The 21,429-nt window shown below is 38.6% G+C and overlaps 1 protein-coding gene across 1 annotated transcript in view; it reads left to right on the top strand.

The window, feature by feature from the left end:
• LOC126272282 (structural maintenance of chromosomes protein 2) overlaps positions 1-21,429 on the top strand; it is a 131,033-nt gene that overhangs the window by 97,665 nt on the left and 11,939 nt on the right. Inside the window, exons 15-18 of the mRNA XM_049975040.1 lie at positions 1,968-2,092; positions 7,103-7,296; positions 10,470-10,613; positions 19,229-19,423. Of these exons, the coding sequence (XP_049830997.1) occupies positions 1,968-2,092; positions 7,103-7,296; positions 10,470-10,613; positions 19,229-19,423 (658 nt within the window). The remainder of the gene's footprint in view (positions 1-1,967; positions 2,093-7,102; positions 7,297-10,469; positions 10,614-19,228; positions 19,424-21,429) is intronic.

Here is a 21,429-nt window from a genome sequence, read left to right as displayed (position 1 = left end):
CGCATAGCTGGTATGGCAGCGGATGTCTACAGGCAGTTAATTGATAGTGCCTGCAAGTTTATTGCATTCTCTATTGCTTTGGACGAGTTGACCTACATTTCGGACACAGCACAACTACCGATTTATGTTAGTGGAGTCGACACAAATTTGCACGTGACGGAAGAACTGTTAGATTTAGTACCTATGAAACACACAACGAGGGGTAACGACTTGCCAAAAGCAGTTGAAGAGGTAGTTGAAGCCGTTGGCCTGAATTGGAAAATGTTTGTTTCAGCCACCACGGGGTGCGCCAGCAATTCGATGTTCTCAAAATGGGCTTGTAGCATTGTTGGTAAAAAACTAGGACGATCTACAGAAGATTTGTATGGAATTCATCGTTTTGTACACCAAGAAGCTCTTTGTGCTAAATATGCAAATTTGGAGCACGTGATGAAGTTGGTAGTGACAATGTACATTTTTGAAGTCGCATGGCTTAGTACACTGTCAGTTTCAACAGTTTCTCATGGAAATGAACGAAGAGTACGGAGATGTTATTTACCACTGGGAAATATGTTGGTTAAGTCAAGGATTGTGCCTCAAAAGATTTTTCAATTTAAGACTCGCTATTGTTGAGTTCCTGAAGGAAAAAGGAAAGGCAGAGCCAAAATTAGAAGATCCGAAATGGATTGCAGACCTCGCCTTTTTAGTTGATCTGACTGCACACTTGAACTCTCTCAATAAGACTTTGCAAGGTGAGTAGCAGCGTATTTCTGATCTGATGAAAAAAGTGGATGCATTTAATAAGAAAGTGGAAGGAACAACTCATAAAAATGAATACCGCCCATTGCCCTACGCTCTCTAAAGTCTGAGAGAACGCAACTTCTGACAAATTCGTTTCTGTGTTGGAGGAACTACAGGCACAATTTTTTATACGTTTTCAGGACACTGCCAGTCTGAGTGACGAAAATATGAAAAACTGTCTGCGTTTGTCCGTGTACAGTCAGTTTGTGCCGGATATGTACTTTATTATGTCTACAATGAACCAAAAATAATTAAATTAATGGTGATAATTTTGTTGTTTTTGTCATATGTTTTGTTGAGAATTGTAGTTATTGCAAATTTTGTACAGTAGTTCCAGAATATAAAATTTGATGTTTCACATGTAGTTGGAATTACTTATTCCATATCATACTGCATGCTGTAGACTACTTTAAAGTCTGTTTCTATATCTCAGCTTAAATGTTGTAAGAATTTTACGCTTGACGATGGAGAAGCACAATATTGTTGGTATAATGCAGTTTCAAACCCAGCGTTATTGTTATTTTTCCGTAGGTGTATGAACAGCCAACAAAGATTCAGTATTGCTCAACATGATGTGTTGTACAGAGCTTAACATTATCAAATGTTGTAATATGAAACTAAGCCACATGCTAGCAGGGCAGTGTTCCTTACGCGAATGCCCTGTCTCGTGCGGCGTGCTCGTAGTTCCACACATGCGCGCACAGTCAGCTGGTGTGGTAGTGGGGGACGTGTGATGTCAGAAGGGAGCGATCCGCATGCGCGTGAAAGCTCGGCACACGTGCCGTATTCTTGGCCATCCCTGCTCCAAATGAAAAATTTAGCAAAGGCTTTCCCCATCTTGGTGTTCAGGATTTGCTTGTTTATAGAGTCTTCTCTTGCAATAGAATGAATGGTTTGCAAATTTTATTCACATTCAAATTCCATGGCCACTATCTTATCAGGGCACTACAGCCCGACTGCCAGTTGGCAGCTTCTGGAGACGTGTGTGTGTGTGTGTGTGTGTGTGTGTGTGTGTGTGTGTGTGTGTGTGTTTTCTACATCTGAATAAGGACACGCTATCCTGTTTGATGTTGTTGTTACTCCATCCAGGATTTCCCACTGTTTGTCTACATTCATAAAACTGTAACTTTCAAATATGCATTTATTTCATTTTATTTTCATGAATTATTTTTTTGTTTTTCTTTCAGCTATGATTCTTATAAACAACAGTTGGAAGTGAAAACACACAAACTCTCACTTCTGCAGAACCAGTTGGAACATACTGCCCATCACCGCCTGATGCAAGAAATTGTACAAATCAAAGCTGACATAAGTAAGTTTTTATCTACAACAATCTTTGATTTCTTCATTGGTGTGGAGTAAATACATAATTGAAACTGTGTTAGCAGTTTGTTGTTTCCAATTTATGCGAACATACAACTGAAGGCAAGATACTAAGCCAAGATAAGTTTTCCTTTTGTTCTGTCTGCCATAGCATTCCAAAACATAGCAGCTTATGAGAAATATCACATACAGTATTTAATATTTGTGCCCTGTTGCGAGACAGTAGAAGCTTGTTGTTGACAAAATCAAATTTGACTGTGAGGAGGAAAAAGCAGTGGCATTACAGGTAGAAAAGATGGTGACAGCAAAATGTTAAAGCTGAAAAAAGAAAGAAAGAAAAAGCAGCTAAGTGCCCACAATATACAGCATGTAAAAAAAAAAGTATAAATATTGACAGAATTGTTAGAGAAGGTAAAGGAAACCCTTTTGTTACATGAACAAATGTCAACAGGTACATTGCTACCCAACCGGGGTCCTTGAAAGGCTTGGCTCTAGACTTCCTGTGGGCCATTGTTTACAGTAGTTTGACCACTTTCTATGCAACACATTTATATTGGAATCTCATTTGCAACATAATTACATCTTACTGTTAGGAATGGTCTTAAATGTCTAGCAGTGTCCACATCCATTCGTAAACAATTACATAGTTCTTGTTTAGGTTATGTTGCATTTACATGAAAGTTACTAATAATATTTACAGGTTCTTCATGGCTGATTATACTATGGCTTAGCCGATGACATGCATTTCATTTATGGAGAGACAACAGTCAAGAAGCAAAGTTCCTGTATGCAGAAAGTCTTTTAAGAAGGAGACACCAAATCATTTCACTTTCCAAAAACATGATGGCTGTCTTTATTAAACAGGATCCGTGAGACCAGAAAGATGTGTGAACTGTTCGGTTTGAGGAAGCTGTGTTACAGTGAATTGAGAACCACCCCAGTGCCAGCAAATGCTGCATAGCCAAGTAACTAAATACCTACAGCTCCAAAGTTGTAACATCCTGCACAAGACACGCATGCATTAATTCAAATGTGAGGGTGTATCAGTTGATGACTTCGCGTAATGTGTGGAATTCTCCAATGATATCACAATACCAAGCCTGACTTCCAGATGTGTATCTTGCTTACTGATGAGGCAGCCTTCACAGTGGAAATAATATTCAGCAGCCATAACAACCATATCTGGGCATTGGAAAACCCTAAGCCAACTTGTGTGTACGGTCATCAACAGAGATTTACCTTAAAAAGGAAATAACTAAGTAATTTTCCACGTAGTACTGCTGTAAGTGTCGAAGAAAGTCCCTCATTCAAGTCTTAGGATGTATTGACCTACCAGCTGATGACTTTCCCTAGTGCTAATTATACCAACACCATCCCTGTCTTCAGTGTTTGTCTTGTTTATGATGATTATGGTTCCAGCATGAAATGGTCCTATCACAGTTTACCAATGATGTGAAGAAACATTTAGACAGTGTTTTCCCTCAAGTGTTGGATTGGTAGGACTGTAACACTACCACGGCCAACATGCTCCCTGCCACCCCCCTGTGTACTTTGTTTTATGGGAGAAGATGTGTTCGGTGTACAAGACAGTGGCAGACACTCCAGAAGAGTTGAGTGCCCATTTGGCTGAAGCCATTATTCATTAAACACCTGGTTCTTTTGAGCTTGTCAGACATCAGTAGCATGCAGATTCCAATTGTGCTTTAACATAAGTAGATGACAACTCTAATATTAATCACATCACAGTTTCAACAATGTCCCTGATCATCACTAGAGTAAAAACCATCATGGACCTGCAGCAGGGAAAGAGTACAGTTGTGGCATTTTTAAGTGGAGGAGTGTGTTAAGATAATGAGATAGAATGCAGGAAAGAGAGAGACTGCACAGAGGAAACTGAGGGCAGAATAAGTGAAAATGGGGATGGGTTAGTGGGTAATGAGGGATGGAGGATTATATGATGGACATGTTGAGGACAATACATCTTTGAGTTGCAGAGAGAGATCCTCATGACATGGATTGTGAACAGCTGTTGAAGTCAAACATTTGATGCTCAGCAGTGTGTTTTGCCACTGTGTGGTCAACTCTGCTCTTGCCTACAGTCTGGTGGTGGCCATTCATTCAGATGGATGGCTTGTTGGTGGTCATGATTTTATACAAGGTGGAAAAAGTCAAAACAGAGCTGGTATATATGTGTGAAAAAAAAATGGAGTATGATGTGTTGTAGGTGTATGTGATAGGGCTTGCACCAGGCTTTTTCGCAAGGATACGACTCGTGTCAAAAGGGGTTGGGAGTAGTTGTGCCATAAGGGTGGACCAGCATAGGATGGGGAGCATAATACCACTCAGAGAGAGGTAGGGAAGATTTTTGGTTATTTATATATGTAATGATCTGTAATCAAACCTCTGCTGAATAATGTGGGTAAGTTGTTCCAATTTGGGATGGAACTGGATAATCAGGAGGGTGATCCTTTGCTATCAGTTCATGAGTGTGGTTGGAAGATATGAGGCATAGTGGGTATAACACTGGAGATCCATTTGTGAACTAAGTTTGGAAGATAGTACCTTTTGGTACAGACATTAGTGGTAACTTCTGCACACAGGGCAATGGATTGCTTGTCACTGTATGTTGGTGGCCAGACTCAAGGATAGGGATTTTTTTTGTACTGGAAAGTATTGCAGCTGTAAAAATTGATGTATTGTCGTTAGTTGATGGAATCAATATGGAAAGAGGTTTTTATGGTACAATTGGAGAGCTGAAAGTTTCTCATCCTTAATTCTGTACCAGTCTTGTCACCCTCCATTCCGTTGTTCCATCTATGCTGCCCTACTGTAATTAATGACAGATACGTCACACACATTACAAATTCCATACACCATCACCCTAATGTTTCAAAAATGATGCCCAGGAAATTGTGTCATTGATACACAGAAAATCATAAAAAATTCAATTTATTACATACTTGTAATAAAATGTTACATAATATTTGCTTTTATTATCGACAGTGGTGACATTATACTGGGCTGGGGATTATTATTGTTATTAAACCCTTTAATTGATCATAAGATAAAAAAGAACCAAAATATACTTACCTTTCATTTGGGAGCATAACCTTGATTACTACAACATAGATTCCTCAGTTTTTCTTATTGTGAGGCAGGAAAACTGCTTAAGTTCTTAAGACAAAAAGTTATTTCCATCATAATTTTGTACATTGTCTTTTACTTAAGCACAAACTTCACTATGACTGTTTTGATTCGATCTGAGGTCCAAATCTCAGGTACCAAGAACACTGTGATAATTTATTTATCTATGATATAAATAAGAAAAAATTAAATTTTCAGTGCATAAATAATAAACAAAGAATCAGAAATACTATGAATAATTTTTCTGGTGGTCAGCTTAAAGGATTAATTTTGCTTTATAATTCAGGCTTGAAATCTTATAAACAAGTATACGAGACATGTAGATAGCATTGAGAGATGCCAGTACCTCTTATCTGGTTCTAAAATACACATATCAAAAAACGTTTTGCATCATCCCAGTTCCCAGAACTCCTGAAGACAGTTGTTGACTGTAGATATTGTATCACAGACACAGTCCCTTTGACTGTTCAGAGACGTCACTAAACCTGCCCAAAGATGTAAACTGGTCAGATAGCCGATCAGTTCCAGTCATTCCACCATGAAGGAGGTACACGGCCTGTGTTGTCTGTAGTTCAACCATGCCTAGACGGTCAATACTGCGGTTTGATTGTGTCCGCATTGTTACTTTGTGTCAGGAGGGACTCTTAACAAGGGAAGTGTCCAGGTGTCTCGGACATGGAGGATATACAGAGAAACAGGAATTGTCGATGATGTGCCTCGCTCAGGTCGTCTAAGGGATGCAGTGGATGACCACTACCTACGGATTATGGCTCGGAGGAACCCTGACAACAACGCCATGATGTTGAATAATGCTTACCATGCGGCCACAGGACGTCGGGTTAAGACTCACTGTGCGCAATAGGCTGCATGAGACGTAACTTCACTCCTGACGTCTGTGGCGAGGTCCATCTTCGCAACCACGGTAGAGATGAGCCCAGTGGCATGCCGAATGGACTGCTCAGGGTTGGCATCACATTCTCTTCACGGAAGAGTGTCGCATATGTCTTCAACCAGACAATTGTTGGAGACGTGTTTGGAGGTAACCTGGTCAGGCTGAAAGTCTTAGACACACTATCCAGCAAGTGCAGCAAAGGTGGAGGTTTCCTGCTGTTTTGTGGTGGCATTGTGTGTGACCGACGTACACCGCTGGTGGTCATGGGAGGCACCATAGCAGCTGTAACATGTGTGACTGCCATCCTCCGACTGATAGTGCACCCATATTGGCAGCATACTGGCGAGGCATTTGTCTTCATGGACAACAATCCCCCCTCCCATTGTGCACATCTTGTGAATGACTTCCTTCAAGATAACTACTTCACTTGACTAGAGTGACTAGCATGTTCTCCAGACATGAACCGTATCAGACATGCCTGGGATAGATTGAAAAGGGCTGTTTATGGACGATGTGACCCATCAACCACTCTGAGGGATATACGCTGAATTGCTGTTGAGGAGTGGGACAATCTGGACCAACGGTGCCTTGACAAACTTGTGGATAATATGCCATGACGAATCAATGTAAGAGGACATACTACTGAGTATTAGAGGTACAGCAGTTCTGGACCAACACCTCTGAAGATCTCGCTGTATGGTGGTACAAAATGCAGCAATAAAAAGGGTGGAAATGATTTTATGTTGATCTCTATTTCAGTTTTCTGTACAGGTTCTGGAACTCTTGGAACCGAGGTTGATGCAAAACTCTTTTTGATGAATAAATTGTGGTTGTTTTTGTGGTAAAGCTGCCTTTAACTGAATAATAAACTTTTTATTTTTCTACATTTTTAGCGTTTAGTGCAGGTTTATATTGTTAAGTTGCTATTATAATTTTGTAATACAAGTAAATTTACCGTTTCAGAGGAACTGGAGGAGAAAGTAGAAAAATGCAAGCAGATTGAGAAAGATGGAGCGAAAAAAGTGAAAGACCTTGAATATCAAGTGGAACATGCTAAAGAGGTTATAGAAAAGGAGAGGAAAAATGCAGAGAAAGATATGAATCGGCTTAAGACCAAATCAGAGGCAACCCAGGAGAAATGGCAAAAACTTCAACAGGTAAATTTACTACATCTGATGGTATTTCAGTATAATTTACACCATCGGTACTGGCACTGTTCATTATTGTGATGGTTTTAGTATTTAATTTATACTACATACTTTAGTTGTGCTAGATTGGTTGGCTAGGACACACAATACGAGGTTCCTTTGAATAGTAACAATACTTTCTATTTTTATCAAGACCCAATGAAGTGCTTGGCTGTTGGGGTGGAACAGTCATTAGTGGACAACTTCTGGGGAAACTGCCACCTCTCAGTTGTATAAGGCTTACCTAGGCAAGTGGGCCTCTGTCGGGGTGGACCTTCTATTCCCTACCTGCTCATGTCATCAAGATGGAACCCTGAAAATGTTCTCCTCCATCTCCATGGAATGGATGGGCTGCTGATAGGTACCACCACCCAGTTTAAGAAGAGGGCTTGTGCATTTAGCCCTCTGTACTCAGAAATTAACAGAATGCATGCTGCTAGTCAGAACATGTTTCTAATAGTTGAAAAGAAAGAGAGGAGCCTTGAAATAGTTTCACCTTTGTATATTCAAAAAGGTTTAAATGTCACTGCTGGCACTTTAAAAGCTGTCAGTTGATTGCACAATGGGATGACATTGATAGAAACTTCTAGTTCCCAACAAGTAAAGAACCTCCAGGAAGCTCAATGCCTCAGGGAATATGCAATTGTAACTGAGCTATGCAACACCTTAAACTGCAGAAAAGGTGTTGGGATGTGCAGATATCTGGTGGACATCGGCAAAGAAGAATTGACAGTTGAGTGGACCCAAGAAGATATTGTTGGTGAATGGGCCCAAGAAGGTTTTGTTAGTGTACAGAATATCATGAGAAAGGTGGCTGGGGATCTGTAAAATCCGACTCTGTTATTCTCAATTAAAAAAACTCTGAGCATGAAAAGGCAGGTTTCTTTGCTTAAGCATGGGCCCTATGTCCCCAATGTACTGTTTGAAATGCTGGCCCACTGGGCACACCACTTTCTGATGTACAGGAAAAGCCACTTGGTGTAAATGTGATAAAGGCCGCTCACGGAGGAGTCATTTGTTCATCTCCTTTCGTGAATTGCTCTGGGAATCACCCTATTTGGTGTAGGGACTGCAGCGTGTATCTTGAAGAACAGGAAGTACAAGAACTTAAAACGAAGAAACACATCCTGTATGGTGAGGCAAAAAAGATGTGTAGGGCCATGTGCCCCAACATTCACTACCTCCTTTGCTTCAGCTCTTCAAAAGAGCGTGTGGAAAGCCAGTGCTGCTACACAGAGGCTGCTAGTATGATGCTTGTGGCACACAGGTTACTGTGTGCCATATTTTTTCTAGACTCTGTTTTATTTTCAGAGCAGAGAGCAGCAGCAGATTTGGCGACCAGTCTGTCCTCTATTTTAAATTATTCAAATGAATTTGATTTGAGGCTTAAGGTTTTGTGACATGTCCAGCTTGTGTACTAAAATTTAAGGGAGATGTTCTTAAGGTATAAACAGTGTGACTGGCTCACTCACATTTTTTGTAAGTGGTCAGTCAGTCGAATTTCCCTGTCGCTTTACTTCAGCTCTTCTGTTGTTTTTTCTTCTGTTTTAACCCTAGGTATAGTGCCTTAAACTGTGTGCGGTGAAGTGATTGTGCGTGTGTGTCAGTGTGAGATAGGTGGGAGTGAGTGTCATTTTGTAGGTTTACTATTCATGGTGCGACAACGTTTTTAGCCCTTTTATTAACACATGTCTCTTTTAATATTTGTAATGGCGCCGATAACCTCACTGTTGAGCATCTCTAAAACACACACACACACACACACACACACACACACACACACACACACACACACCTAAAGTTACTGTGGTCAACAAAGAAAAAGTAAACCTACAGAACATGGGGAAAGATTGTTATTGGAAATGTTTGCAAGTGTGTATGTCAGTATTAAGAAAATACCCAAGAGCTGTGGAAACTTGAGCATAAACACTGTCAAAAGTTTTCAACCTTGAATGGCATGAAACTGGAAGTGGTAATTTAGTCAGGTGTACTGTTAATGAAAATGGGCAGCAGCTAACTGCAGGCTTGAAGTGACAGTTACTACTATCTCTTAACACCTATGATGAGATGCAGATATTTGTCTCAAAAACAAATTTGCTGATTGAAAGATAGTTTACATTAGTATTTATTCATTTCTTGTTCTTGTGCAGAGTTAAATAACACTGCAAGCTACAATTCGTTCCGGCTCTTCATCTGATGCACTGACAACAATATGTATTGGTAAAGTCAAATGCTGAAACTGTAATACCTGCCACATGATTTAATTTTACTCTGAGTCCTAAACTTACACAGCTTAAAATTATATGCACTAACAAACATTGTCATATGCAAAAGAAGTGGCAGATCGAAAAAAATCCAGGAACTGACATGGGATCAAACCTGGTATCATTTGAACTGTATTCCAGGATGCAACCATTGAGCCCTTGCCTTATAATTAAAAATTAACTTACATATGCATCCTGTCAGTCTTGTTCATCGATATCAATTCAAGCATTTGTTTTGTCGTTAAAAATTAAATATGAGTTATGTAGTTACTGCTATTAGAACCTAGAGAACAGTTTCAAAAGACATGTTCAATCTATTTTGGCTGCTGCCAAACTCCATGTATTTAACTTGCCATTGAAAATATTTGGAATTTTCCTTTCTTATTCTGCTGCTAAGTGTGTGTAAAATTCCTTACACTAATCACATTATACAAGAGTCATCTCTTAAAAGTTTTATGATGTCAGTTATTACCTATAATCATTACACACATTACTTATATAGATGATAATTTCTTCACCTTGGCTCACAGTTCTTTTAAACAAGAAGAGAAAAGAGAATAAAGAATAAAATGGAAAAAGGTCGAGCTTCAGCAGTGATAGAATGGTGCATTCACATATTTACTTAACATTTTTGTGTTAATAACAACTTCTTTATTATTTACTTTAACTTAAATTTGAGCAAAACAAAACCATTGTTTTGTAATGCCACTAGACTGTAATCTTAAAATTGCGGTTGACTTCAACTTGATCTGCGAAATTTCGTTGCTCATGTGAAGTCGTGTTCTATATCAATCTAATGTTAGCTGCTTTATACAACCAGCCCTAAATGTTCTGTATTTGTAGAAGTGTTAGAAAAATTTATGAATTATTTTATTTTAGGATTTTGAGACTTTAGAAATGGAAATTGGTGAACTGAAATCTTCACTGGAGACAAGCAAACAAGAACTGATAGATATTTCTGGAGAAATAACAAAACTTGAAGAGGCACATCAGGCACTTGAGTCTGAGTTAAAGTCAGTTAAGGTGAGTGGAAGAAGCTATCAATGGTTTCACTCTTTGTATACTCATTCCTGTGTGGTTCAGAGTACATGCATGTCGTGATAGACTGTTATTCTGTTAATATATGCTCAGTAATCCCTCCTCCCCTGCCATGGTTTGATGTGGCCCACTACAAATTCCTCTCCTTTGTCAGCCTTTGCATCTCAGGGTAGTACTTGCAGTCTGCATCCTCAGTTATTTCTTAAATGTATCCCAATCTCTTTCTTCCCCTACAGAGTTTTGCCTCTACAGCTTCCACTAGTACCATGGAAATTATTCCCTCGTGTCCTAACAGATGTTGCCATCCTGCCCCTTCTTCATGTCAGTATCTTCCACGCATTCCTTTCATTGCTAATTGTGTGAAGAATCTCCTTATTCCTTACCTTATCAGTCTTACCTAATTTTCAATGTTCTTCTGTAGCACTGTATCTCAAATGCTCTGAGTCTCTTCCGTTCGTTTTCCCACAGTCTTTGTTTTACTACCATACAATGCTGTGCACCAAACATATATTTCCAGATGTGTCGTCCTCAAATTAAGGCCTATGTTTGATACTAGTAGACTTCGCTTTGCCAGGAATGCCCTTTTTGGCAGTGCTAGTCTGCGTTTGATTTCCTCCTTGCTCTGTCAGTCATTGGTTATTTTGCTGCCTGCCGTATTTACTCGAATCTAAGCCGCACCTGAAATTTGACACTCGAAATTCAAGGGGAGAGGAAAGTCTTAGGCTGCAACTTCAAATCAAAACAAAGTTGGTCTGTTGTAATATGAGACGCAATTTAGGTTGAATGAATGACGATACAGCTACAGTAGTTTGGTTCGAGTCGTAAGCTTAGCAGTTAAGCTTTACCAGGTAGCCATTGCTATGCATCAGACACTCCGTCCTTATTTATACGGATACCCTTCCTTTTTCACGTACTGCGTCTGGTTTGAATAGGTTGCTTATTTTTCTTTGATCTGATAAGTGCCGTCACTCTAAGCTGAAAATGCATTACTGTACTGTGTCATGCATTGTTTGTCGTATTCTGATAATGAGTGTTTACGACATTTCGCCGCTCGTGGCATGGCTTGCTTTTGTGAGTGCTCTACTGCCGCTTCAACACACACACACACACACACACACACACACACACACAAAGGAATTGTCTCATTAGCGAAATGATGGCAAGAGACTGCTATTTGTTGTTACTTACACTGCTGCTTTCTTTGATAATGATCAACAAGAACCAAATAATATACTGCGTATGATTGATGTTCTGAATGACAGTTTAGCTAAAAACTTTTCTCCATTTGAAAATCTTTGCAGACGCCTCTTTTGTACATTACATTCTGCACAGAGTCAAGAGTTAAAAATGTAGTCAATTGCCATACTTCATTTCAGATTGTATCACTATTATGCATAAGAATAATACGAATATAAACATGACATGATATATATATTCTTCCGTATTTGCTGTTGTCTCACACTAGTTTCGTAGGTTATAATGCAGACAGGATTTAAATGAGATAGCAGCAAACACGAAAGAATACATGGCAAAATGTTTATATTCGTTTTATTCTTATGATGAAGAGAATACTGTATGTGATTCACAATTCATAAAACTTCCTATTAGCAACCATCTCTTCTCACAGGTAGGAAAAAATTCGGAACATAGAGTTGGCCATATTGACAAACCTCCCAGTCTTGCCAGTCGGATTTTCGTAGTACATCGAAATGCTGCTACATTCGAAGATGAACAATACGGAATTTGTATTTACTTTGTTGGATAATGTATGAAAATGCAGTGGTTGAAACTCGGAGCAAAGAAAAAAGCTCGTCTTCCACCCTTTTTTAAAATTTATTTACTGACGCAGAGGTTTCGGTGCCAGTATTTATCTTTGTGCCTGCAAAGCATGCCTGTGTAGCGCTACATATATTTGACGGCAGAAGTTAGTTGTGGCGGCACCTACCAACATTTTTCATAACTTCCGCTTACTTTGCACTCGATTCTAAGCCGCACACAGTTTTTTGTTACAAAAAACTGAAAAAAAGTGAGGCTTAGATTTGAGTAAATACGGTAGGTAGCAGAATTCCTTAACTTCATCTACTTCATGACCATCAATCCTGTTAAGTTTCTCACTATTCTCATTTCTGCTACTTCTCATTACTTTCATTGATTCGCTCTGTCGATTTTCTGTATTCATTAGATTGTTCATTCTATTCAGCGTGTTGTGTAATTCTTCTTCACCTTCACTCAGGATAGCAATGTCATCAGCAAATCGTACCAATGGCATCCTTTCATTTTGAATTTTAATTCCACTCCTGAATCTTCCTTTTATTTCCATCATTGCTTCTTCAATGAACAGATTGAACAGGGGGGAAATAACATAGTCGTGTCTTATGCCCTTTCTAATCTGAGCATTTCGTTCTTGGTGTGGATGATATTTTTACAAAAGTCTGATGGCATGTCACCAGACTAATACATTCTACACACTGACATGTATAGTTGTTTTGTTGCCACTTCCCCCAATGATTCAAGAAATTCTGGTGGAATGTTATCTACCTTTCTGCCTTATTTGATTCTACGTCCTTCAGAGCTCTCCTAAATTCTGATTCTAATATTGGATCCCCTCTCTTCTAAATTGTTTCCTGTCTCTTCTTCTATCACATCAGACAAATCTGCCCCCTCATAGAGACCTTCAGTGTACTCTTTTCACCTATTCACTCTCTCCTCTGCATTTAACAGTGGAATTCCTGTTGCACTCTTAATGTTACCACCCTTGCTTTTAATTTCACTGAAGGTTGTTTTAAATTTTCCTCTCTGCTGAGTCAGTCCTTCTGGCAATCATGTCTGTTTCAATTTCTTCACGTTTTTATGCAGCCATTTCATTTTAGCTTACGTGCTTTTCCTATTTATTTCATTCCTCAGCGACTTGTATTTCTATATTCCTGAATTTCCCTGGACTTTTTTTTTGTAATTTCTTTTTTCATCCATCAACTGAAGTATTTCTTCTGTTACCCGTGGTTTTTTTCACTGTTGCCTTCTTTGTACTTATGTTTTTCGTTCCAACTTCTGTGTTTGCCCTTTCTAGAGATGTCCACTCCTCTTCAACTGTACTGCCTACTGAGCTATTCTTTATTGCTGTATCTATAGCCTTTGAGAACTTTAAGGGTATCTTGTCATTCCTTAGTACTTCTGTATCCCACTTTTTTTCGTATTGATTCTTCCTGACCAATCTCTTAAACTTCAGCCTACTCTTCATCACTACTGTATTGTGATCTGAGTATATATCTGCTCCTGGGTACGCATTACAATCCAGTATCTGATTTCGGGATCTGTCTGACCATGGTATGATCTAACTTAAATCTTCCTTTACCACCCTTTCTTTTCCAAGTGTACCACCTCCTCTTGTGATTTTTCGACAGAGTATTCGCTATTACTCTCTGAAATTTATTACAGAATTCAATTGGTGTATCTCCCTACAACTGCATTCTAGCCCCCATGACTAGTAGTTTTTCATCTCCCTTTACATACTATATTACCCTTTCAGTATCTCCTCATATATTCATTCTCTCTCTCTATCTATCTATCTATCTCTCATCTTCAGCTTGCAACCTAGGCATTTATACCTGAACTATCGTTGTCGATGATGGTTTGATGTCGATTCTGACAAAAATAATCCTATCACTGACCTGTTCACTGTAACACACTCTTTGCCCTACCTTTGTATTCATTGCGAATCTTGCTCCGGTTATGCCATTTTCTGCTGCTGTTGATATTACCGTATACTCACCTGACCAGAAATCCTTATCTTTTTTCCATTTCGCTTCACTGACACCTACTGTATCTATATTGAGCCTTTGCATTTACAGTTTTAAGATTTTCTGGCTTCTCTACCACATTCTTTCTTCTGATGTTCCACACCCAACTTGTTGACTATTCAATCTTTTTCTCAAGGTCACCTCCCCTTCGACAGTGCCCTCCCGGAGATCCAAGTGGGGGACTTTTCCAAAATATTTTGCCAATGGAGAGATCATCATGACAATTTTTCTGTTACAGGCCACATGTCCTGTGGATACACATTATGTGCCTTTAATGCAATGGTCTCTATTGCCTTCTGCATCCTCCTACTGCCTTTGATCATTGCTGATTCTTCCACCTTTAGGAGCAGTTTCCCACCCCAAGGGCAAGAGGTGCCCTGAACTTCTGTCTGCTCCTCTGCCCTCCTTGATGAGGCCATTGACATAATGAGGGTGACTTCTCATGCCAAAAGTCTTCAGCCTCCAGTGCTGACTATTAATCAAAAAGTTGTGGTGGCGGATTTTGAACCAGGGACCAGGGATGTTTTGATTACTAATCGAAGACCATACCCCTGGCATAGTCCATATCAATTCAGGCAGCCTAGGAAAAAAAATCTTACCTTCATAGTCTCGGATGTTGTTGGATTTAGCAAATGTTAAAGTGAAAGAACACACATTTAGTTTGTTTCCTCCAAAAAAATTTCTGCTCAGAAATATGGCCCTCCAAAGATGACACTGTGCATACAACTTGGAAATAATTTTAAAATGCTGTATCTCTGAAACGGTTCTAGCGTAAGATAATTGCTTTATGATAACAAAAATCCTCAATTTAGACTTACCTGTCAAAGTTCTTTTACTATAGCATTTTAAACCTTTTTATAATTTATGGAATTTTCATTTTTTTTCCCTTCAAAAATGCCAATCCATAATTTTTTTTCTGTTGATTAGCTCCATATAGTTCTACATTCCCTGAAAAGGAGAGCTTCCACTTTTAGGTTGAACAGGTTTTATAAACAATTGAAATTTTTGCCGTACATAAAACCTATTTTATTACCACATAAGAGGCTCATAAAAATCAAAAGCTAGCCTTATTTAACATTATTTTAGTTTTGAAAGATGATTAAGAGACTCATTTTCCAAGCATTTTAAGTGGTTCCAAAACGTATGTGAAAGGTCCAAACACTTAAAGGTTTCGGTTTATATAACTTCCGTGCACACTTGTACTGAAATTAGCCAGTCAATGAACTAAAAATATGTTCCACTGATTCAGTATCTTTCTTTGCTGTCAAATGATGCCTTCCTGTTGAATCAATGGGAACTGGAGCACTTACAGGCTTCAAAACATTGTGAACAGAAAGTGAGCACTGATGTTGTTGTCCTTCAGCTGTAAACCTATATCCAGCAGCTGGTCCATAAAGTTCACTACAGTTTCGTTTAGCTCATAACTGGTGTCTATGATCTCTGCAATCCATATCACAAACATCTCCCTTCTCAGGTTGTGAATCTGAATATTATCCTGCTGTTTCTGAGGTGTTGGCCTACTGATGAAATTTCTTCTATCTTGCTCTTTAAAGTGCCTGCAGTACGAGCTCGCTCATCGCTTTAGTCCAAAAAAAGTGTCTCGTGAATTTCTTTCATAGGAGTAGTTTGTTTGGACCATTTTTCTTTTCTCTGCTCATGGAATTCTTCGATATCCTCTTTGGACAAAAGAATGAGGACAGTGGATGTGTAAGATTCCATGACTCTCATAAACTCCCCAGCATTCTGAATCACAGCTGTATTTGGTGTGGAAAGATTTTGTTTTGTAGCATGGTGCTTCAGCAGGCCTCCTACCCCATTACAGGGCCCCTTCCCATGAGCAATAGCACTGTATGCCCAGTCAGTTGGCACAAACGACTTAATTCAAACAGATGGTAACGATTTTTAAAATGACTAGGTGCACCATCAGAAATAATGATAATCTTCTCTGCTCCTGTTTTCAGTTGAAGAATTTTGCGCATTGCTAGCAAAGCCTTTGCTGAGTCATGTCCTGTGTCATCACTTATTACTGCAAAACTACTTGTCTTGTTTTGAAAATATGTCACTCCTGTCAAAATTGAAACCTGGTCATTACTCCAATGATAATCTTGTACTTCTTGTGGGAGAATTACAGACCAGGTCTCAGCAAAATCATGGTGAAGCACCATAGTTCTTCAGCCTGTACATGCCCTTTCACTTCTGCAATGTGTTGTCATTGCAATTTCTTCAGATGCTGGTGTGTTACGGCTTTCAGTGACCATTTACCAAGTTCATCAATGAAACTGTCAAAGGCAACAGTTTTCTTAATTAGTTTATTTTCCTCTGATGTCATATATGTAATTTCTGCAGAGTTATTTGCTACGTCTTCCAGGCCAAGTGTCTGTCCCTCCCTTTATAGGGCAGTCACCACATTTTTGAAACCAACAAGTATCTCTCTTTATGTCACAAGACTACTAGTGACTTCACACGCGCAGCCAAGGTGTTGTATGTCATGTGCTCTATTAAGTTCTTCAAAGTTGCCACTCAAAGTTCAAAATTCGTATAGTACACACACACAGACACCTCTAGGTGGGTGTGGGACTGCCCACTTAGGTCTTAGTGCATAAAATTTCAATCTTCCAATATGTGAAGTTGTACAGTTGCTCTTATAAATTGAAAAATTTCTTTAATACTGCAAGTCATGTACCTCTTCACTTTCATAACTTTTTGACCTTCAACTGTTACAGTTATAGTGTCTTTTTTTGTTGGCACTCTGGCAGGAACTGTCCCATTTATCTTCCATATAAAATGACTGCACTATTTGAGCTTGAGCTGCTGCTACAGGATGACCATAAAAGGGATCTGGTCTTCCAAAGACTCCTTTTACAGACTTCAAATTTCTTGATTTGTCTACCATGTGCTTTGATATTGATGGAACTTGGTTCAAAATTTTTTCCTTTGAAAATGTCTGTGGAATAATAGTTAAAACTTGCACCTTTTCACTGTAGAATGCACAATATTCAGCAGCTGAATTGATATTTGTGAAAAATTCCTTGCAAGAGTGCTTTGGTTCATTTTCTTCTGAAGATGGAATTTCTACTTCGAAGATGTGGTCAGTTTTGCTGTAGTGTATTCATCCATAGCTTTATTATTTTCTCTGTGCTTTTCTTGATGCATAGAGCTTATGACTCGACTTCACTGACCACAGTTTCTTAACAAGACTAACACCTACCTCTGTAGTTGACTGGTTCAGGGTATTTAATTCTTCCGCTATTGATGTAAAATCTGCATCGTGTGCACCATGGAGGCTTCACCTGGTTCAAATACCACGATTGTTGTTGTTATGTCAAAACATTTAGAACACAAAAAGTCATTACTGGAAACATCTTCATGTTGAAACAGTGTCTTCAAATGAGAACACTTATTATCAACCTAAACAAAGCCCTTTAACTAAAAAAAAAATATCGCTCTTTTTATGGATATGCAAAGTCGGCACACTTCACTCTTCTGTGGCCGCCGCAGTCAGAAGACATTTTGAACAGTCCTTTTCACAAAACATACTGCAACTGTGTCAACTGACAAATTCGTCACGTAAACACAGAACTCACTGGATGGTCTCAGATTTCTTAAAATCCTCTTCAGTAAACAAATTAGCAAAAAAATGGTTGAAATGGCTCTGAGCACTATGGGACTTAACATCTATGGTCATCAGTCCCCTAGAACTTAGAACTACTTAAACCTAACTAACCTAAGGACATCACACAACACCCAGCCATCACGAGGCAGAGAAAATCCCTGACCCCGCCGGGAATCGAACCCGGGAACCCGGGCGTGTGAAGCGAGAATGCTACCGCACTACCACGAGATGCTGGCACAAATTAGCACTGAACAGCTACAATACAGAAACTTGCAATGAACAACCACGACAAAAAACTGATAAGAAACAAGAAAGTGTAAGAAATAACTGCCACAATGAAAGTGAAAAAAAATAACTGCAACAAAGACAATAGAAATAAACACTGTAACAAAGAAATTAATAAGAAACAACTTTAGTGAAGATATACACTTACCCTTTTAAGTTAAAAAAAATGATTTTTTTTAAAAATAAAACCTGTCCAACTTAAAAATGTAAGCTCTCCTTTACAGAGAATATAGTACTACTTGGTAATAATCAACAATAAAAGAACTTTGACAGATATGTCGAAACAAAGGATATTGCTGTAATCATAACAAAAAAATCAAACAAAAAACTCTACAAAATATCTAGAACTGTTACAAAGATACAGCACTTTTTTGTAGAAAACAAAAATATGTTTCTTTCTTACTTTTGAATTTTAACATGTGCTAAATTCAATAACATCGTAGACAATGAAGGTAACCCCATGCCTGCAGTGATACGGATTATGCCCCCTAGACTGCGGATTACAAGCCACATATCCTGTGGATACACACTGTTTCCCCTTAATGCTGTGGTTTCCATTGCATTCTGCATCCCTAATGCTGTTGATTATTGCTGATTCTTCCACCTTTTAGTATCAGTTTATAGTACATTGTGAAATGAAAGTGGGAATGGTGTCATGCAATAGAATATTTTCACTATTGTTTTCCCTTCCCCCCTCCCCCCTATGATAGAAGTTTTATCATTTTAAAATTAAAGGACTCATCCATTGCTCTATTTCTGTAGCATAAAATGTTTCTGTATTCATTACTTTCCCCAGCCATTTATGATGAAAATATTTACACATTTCAGGCTTTGTTTTTTGTGCTGCAGTTAGTGTAAGAGATAAGTTTATGTTATTGCTACAATTATTTTAATAACTTTTTCAGGAAGTTGTAACAGAGAAGAAAAATGCTCTCTCTGAAGTCAAAAAAGAAATCAGTCTTAAAAACAAAGATATTCAAGCATTGACTAAGCACAAGGCAGATCTTCAAAAGAAAGTTGGTGACTTGCAGTTAAAAATAAAGAAGCTTGGTCTTGACAAAAAGAAGTTCGAAACAGAAGCAACTGATAGTGAGAAGCAGGTATTTGCATTCATTGCTTGATTATTTTTCTGTAATTTTCATGTTCTATAAGTGTATTACGTTCCATATGTACAGTAGTTACTTACATGTTCTGTGGTGAGATAAAGAATGACATGATCAAAAGAAGAAACTAAGGAGTGAGGGGTGTTGAGGAAGCATGATGTACTTCTCGAGCTTTGTGGCCAAATGGCTGTGTACAAGAAATTTTTGGTTAGTATAGCTATTCTCTTGGTTATTGCTCTTCAAATGCATTTTATACTAGTATTTTAATAAGTTAGATATGAATTCAAGAATTCTGACATCCTCTTGCTGCAATAAGCTTTATTTGTTTAAAAGCATATGACATCTTTCTTTATAAGTCTGGCTACAAATATGAGGGTCTTTTGGTAAGTCTGGCAAAAAGGCAAGGAAAAATGTTTCATAATTAACCCATATTACCTTCCCCCTCCCCCCTCCACTCCCCCCCCTCCCCGTCAGATAATAGTTTTTGTCAAACTATTTAGACTCATTGACTGCAACTATCACCTCCTCAAATGATGATTTCTTCCCAGCAAACCAAAGTTTCTACTAAAGGAACAGGAAAAAGTCACTTGCGGCTAAGCCTGTGAATAGCGTGACCTTTTTTTTTTAAAGCCGGCACAAGTTTCAGATGATCCATCAATAAATCATAGAGAGTCCAGTTATGATTCTGCTTTTATCCAAGTGATCTATGAGGATTATTCCTTGGGAATCCCAAAAATAGTGAACATCACCTTACCAGCTGACAAAATGGTCTTTGCCTTCTTTGGTGCACTTATCCCAGCCTTTTTCTATTGTATTGACTGCCATTTTGACTCTGCTGTGTAATGAAGGATCCAGGCTTCATCATCAGTCACAAGTCGTTGCAAAAAGTCTTGCAGATTACAGTTAAACGTCGGCAGACATTGTGTTGGAATGTTGTGCTGAGAGCACTTTTGGTCGACTGTGAGCAATTGCTGCACTCACCTCGTCAACTCCCCATGCACAACATTATGCACTTGATCAGTTGGGATGTGTACAGTCTCAGCAATCTCACGAAGTTTTATTTGGTGGTCTTGCAATTGTGGTAACCTCAGTTGGATGGCCAGTGTGCGCTTTGTCTACGGTGCTTGTCCAACCATGTTTAAATTCATTAATTGAAAAGTAAATGGTCTTCAGTGATGGTGTTGAGTCTATGTGATCAAAACTCAAGTTTTCTGCATTTTCAGTTGCAATTCATATGGCTGTCAACCAGGAACTGTACATTGTTCAAATTCCTTATATGATTCTTATAATAGGTATTTTCCAACCACGAAGGCCCAATAAAGTATTCCATTCCTTCGTGGGAATTTACTAGGCATATCAAACCATACTCATATAAACAGTCTTAAAATATTAGTTTTGCCATAGAATGCTCAATACTTGTGGGCATTGGAGAAATTTTTGATTGTTTTGAATGCCAGCCATGTTTACAGTGCCAGCTAGCCTTTTTAGTATTTCAGCATTGCATGATGTGAACCCTTGAAAAATATTTCGCCATTGACATGTGTAATTGTAACTTACTACAAATAAGATGATAAATGATGTACCAATGTACAAAACAAATAAAAAGTTTATGAAAAGTAAGACAAGTTAGAAATAAAACTGTAAGCCTTATACAGAATTTCCCAGGAGAGAATCGTCAGTATTCAGGAATATGGCTGGGAGGTCATTCGAAGCAAAAAAATATAGTAAATGTGAGCTCTAACATACATACCACAAGAGGTGTGTGCACTTGTTCAATAGAAACAGTGTGTTTTAGAGAAGCAAAGATGAACAAATGCTCGTAGCTCTTAAGGTATGCATTTAAGAGCCCATTTTTAATAGACTATTTTCCTTTGACTGTTCCTGTCGTATCTCTGAATATTGACCATTCCTTCTGAGACGCTCTTTATACCAGTCTAGAAGAGACAAAGATATCCAGTACATTACTTGAAAACTAGCATTTACTGTACAAAATTTTAACAGAA

Source organism: Schistocerca gregaria, chromosome 5, assembly GCF_023897955.1.
Source record: "Schistocerca gregaria isolate iqSchGreg1 chromosome 5, iqSchGreg1.2, whole genome shotgun sequence".
NCBI lineage: Eukaryota > Metazoa > Arthropoda > Insecta > Orthoptera > Acrididae > Schistocerca > Schistocerca gregaria.
This window is presented reverse-complemented; position numbering and strand designations above follow the sequence as displayed.